Genomic DNA, 3,809 nt, shown 5'->3' on the forward strand with positions numbered 1-3,809 from the left:
AGGCGCGCTCCGACAGTGTTCCTGGGGCTGACAGCTCAACCCGGGATCGCTGACGGTGTCCGCCGGGGGTCATCCTGCTTTGCTGCAGCTACGGCGAGACAAGGAGCGGGAGGCGGAGCCAGGTGGGCTCAGCGAGCGCCTCGGTGAATCAGCCGGCAAAGCAGCTGAGGCAGTGCCGGGAAAGGCTGGTTACCAGCCGGTCGGAGCTCCCGCGCCGTTCTTGGGAGCGGCTGGCCAGTCCAGGGGGCAGCAGTGGGGCGCAAGGACGGGAAGGCAAGCAGGCTTCCTCCGGGTGAACCTTTGTTTGCATTTTCTCGTTTGATTCGGTGGAGCCGTGCTGGGGAGGCCGGAGGGCCTCACACCTGCCCCTCTGCCGCCTCCCCGCAGCCCCCATAGCGCAGCCGGTCCTGTAGGACCGTGGACAGAAGCCACGGTACCCGGAGGGCGCGCACCTGCGATGGGTAGTACTAAGATGGCGCGGCACGAAGTGGGGAGGAGCAGAAGGAGAACAGGCGCCATCGTGTCCTTTGGGGAAGGGGAGGTGGGGGGAATGCAGCAGCATTGCGGCGGGAGGAAGGACATCTGGCGCACGCGCGAAAAAAAAAAAGCTTGGATGAAGAGAAGACAGACTGGAAGAGAAATATTTCTCCTGTTAAAGGTACCATCATTTCTAGATATTTGGTAGCCAGACAGGAAAGAGGGTAGGCGATAAATATGCATGGTGGGCATCTTTAAAAACATGGGTGACTGACTTTTCTGTCTCTCTCTATGCCTGTACGTAGAAACTGAATGCATATGGACGGGAAGATGCCTTTTTAGAAAAATGGAGAAGCATCCGACATCTTTCATGATAACTCTTTGTTTTGCAGAAGCCAACTAATATGGTTCTCGCTCTAGAAAGCATCCCCCAAAGACTTTACACATCCATATACACTTGCCAACATAACATTGGGGCAAGGGTGTCTGTGTAGCCTTCCTCTGTAAAGACATCTAGCTTTTTCCTTCAGCTTTCATGGTGGAATAGCGTTTAGGCCATTTATATAAAAGGAAACAGGCAGGACCTGGGGGGGGGGGCAGGCATCAGAGGTGCCATTTCTACAGGACTATGGACTTGAAATTCAAGGTCTCATCTTGCAGGGCAGTCTCTTTGCACATGTCCAAGCCAGGTGTTAGGTGCACCTCCCCTCCCCACATAAAACAATTTAATCCAGAGTCTAGCATGTCTAATTATACCACTGGTAGGCACCGAATTTTGGTAGGGAGAAATGGAGAAAAGTAATAAATGTAATATTTCATAAATGAATATGGGGTCAGTACTACTGAAAATCAGGAGGCTGTATATCTGGGAGACAACAGACCCCTGCCTGGGCTTATTGGAACTGTTTTTGCCTTTGGCAGGTAACTTCTGAATCCAAGCTATTAAGGCAGTGACAGAAAGGAGAGTGAGCAGGGTTGAAGCAGAGACACCTCTGCCCTGGTGGTGACAGCATCCAGCTTTGTCCACTTTGCTTTGCTCCCAGCTGTCTGTGCACCATGGGCACTGTGTTAAGCCTTTCACCCAGTTATGGAAAAGCCACCCTCTCTGAGGATGGTTTGACCACAGTGGCACATTACACCGCAGTCCAGAACAGTAAGAATGTGAAGGATAAGAGCCTGAAGCGCCACTCTATTATTTCAGTGCTGCCTTGGAAGCGCATTGCAGCTGTATCTGCCAAAAAGAAAAACTCCAAGAAGCTGCAGCCCAATAGCAGTTATCAAAACAACATCACACACCTCAACAATGAGAACCTCAAGAAATCTCTCTCCTGTGCCAATCTTTCCACCTTTGCTCAGAACCAGGGCAATCAGCCTACAGTTCCATGCCGCCAGATTTCCAGCTCCAAGGGCATTCTTTCTTCTGTCAAGAACCGCCCCCACCCCAGCTGCAACTCATCTGGCACCCCCAAGAGGGTTCTTGTCCAAGCTTCAACCAGTGAGCTACTACAATGTTTGGGGGCATTCCTCTGTAGACGCTGCTACAGGCTGAAGCATCTTTCCCCCACTGACCCAGTCTTGTGGCTTAGAAGTGTGGACCGGTCTCTCCTTCTGCAAGGCTGGCAAGACCAAGGCTTCATCACACCAGCCAATGTGGTCTTTCTGTACATGCTTTGCCGGGATGTCATTTCGTCTGAAGTAGCCACGGACCATGATCTTCAGGCTGTCTTACTTACCTGCCTCTATCTCTCCTATTCTTATATGGGCAATGAGATTTCCTACCCTCTCAAGCCCTTCTTAGTGGAGAGCTGTAAAGAGGCATTTTGGGATCGTTGCCTCTCCATCATCAACTTCATGAGTTCCAAAATGTTGCAGGTCAATGCTGACCCACATTATTTCACTCAGGTCTTTGCTGACTTGAAGAACGAGAGCAGCCAAGAAGAGAAGAACAGGCTGCTTATTGGCCTGGATCGGTGAGCTAAAACTCCTTGTCATTCACACGAAAGGGAACTGTCCATTTATCTTGTTTTATGTTTTTTCTTTTTCAAACAAGTCGGGACACATAGGTGGGACTGGACAGGCCTGAAATAAATCAGCCACCCACTAGCTTGGCTTTTATGAATCAAAACTGAGAAGAGATTAATGGGTTTGCCTGTTTGGTTTTCAGTTTTGCTGCATGTGATAGATATGGCTTCTTTTCCAGATTGTAAACCAGGAGAGGGCAAAATAGAGTGGAGAAGCAATTACTGCAAAACAAGATCATGGCATCCTTTCACCTTTTGCTTTGGCCTAAACAGTTTGTGAATTGGGCTGAACAAGCTTGCAGGATGTAGTACTACAAGTGGAAGGCAGTGGAGGAGAATAATATTTACAGTTCTTAAGAAGAAAGAGACCAGATCTAGTGGATGTTCTAGCACCTGGTATTCCAGAAAAGGGATCAAAGAATGGGCTTTTAAAAAATAATTTAAATGTTATTACTTTGTACACCATTTTGAACAAAATTACACCATCACAATATTGGCCTCCAAAATGGACTCTTACTCCATTATAGAGCAATTATATTGAGAAACACAAGAGGGTAAGGAAAAGTCAGAAATATATAGGAGGCATATGTGATTTTGTGTATGTTATCACCTGTTGCACTCATTTCATTGGGGGCCTTTGACCTAGGCCCGTGATGGCGAACCTATGGCACGCGTGCTGGAAGTGGCACACAGAGCCATCTCTCCGGGCACGTGAGCCATCGCCCGTTGCTCTTCCGGGCACACCGGCCAGCTGGTTTTCATGCATGTGGGAGTGCATACACACTGGCCACCTGGTCTTCCGGTTTCTGGTGTGCATGCACGCGCAAAGACCAGCTGGCCGGTGCGCATGCGCGTGCCGGAAACAGGAAGATCATCTTCCCCGTATGTGCATGCGCACTGGGCGGCTGTTCTTCCAGTTTCCGGAACGCACGCGTGCTCCCGTTTCGGCACTCGGTGCCGAAAAGGTTTGCCAACACTGACCTAGGATAGGATTTTCTCTAAACATCAATGTCAAAGGGTGAAGGTGAGATTTGAGAATCCTTTCCTGCTAAGGTGGTTATGAACTATATGAGTTAATATGGACTGGGAGGTGAGATTCAAGATAGCCACAGGGGACAGAATACTAGTCAGCTGGTATTAATTTGCTGGCAAGTGATGTATTTGGTCAGAAATTGTTAATTCTTTGGGGTGTTATATTATCTGCATAATATAACTTTGCTGTTTCAAACAGACTGAATTTGAGTCCCTTGAAGTTTTTCTGAGTAGCTGTTATAAAGTTCCCTAATCCAGTTATTTATTGAAAAATGTTAG

At 48.6% G+C, this 3,809-nt stretch overlaps 1 protein-coding gene across 1 annotated transcript; it reads left to right on the forward strand.

Moving 5' to 3' along the window:
• Positions 1 to 1,533: 1,533 nt before the first annotated feature.
• On the forward strand, positions 1,534 to 2,451 carry CDK5R1 (cyclin dependent kinase 5 regulatory subunit 1). The gene has a single exon (XM_070944505.1). It carries the CDS (start codon positions 1,534 to 1,536, stop codon positions 2,449 to 2,451), a length of 918 nt encoding a protein of 305 aa, XP_070800606.1.
• Positions 2,452 to 3,809: the final 1,358 nt, after the last annotated feature.

The sequence above is a fragment of the Pituophis catenifer genome, unplaced genomic scaffold (genome assembly GCF_029215685.1).
Source record: "Pituophis catenifer annectens isolate HBS135680 unplaced genomic scaffold, rPitCat1.0.hap2 SCAF_5, whole genome shotgun sequence".
Classification (NCBI taxonomy): Eukaryota; Metazoa; Chordata; class Lepidosauria; order Squamata; family Colubridae; genus Pituophis; species Pituophis catenifer.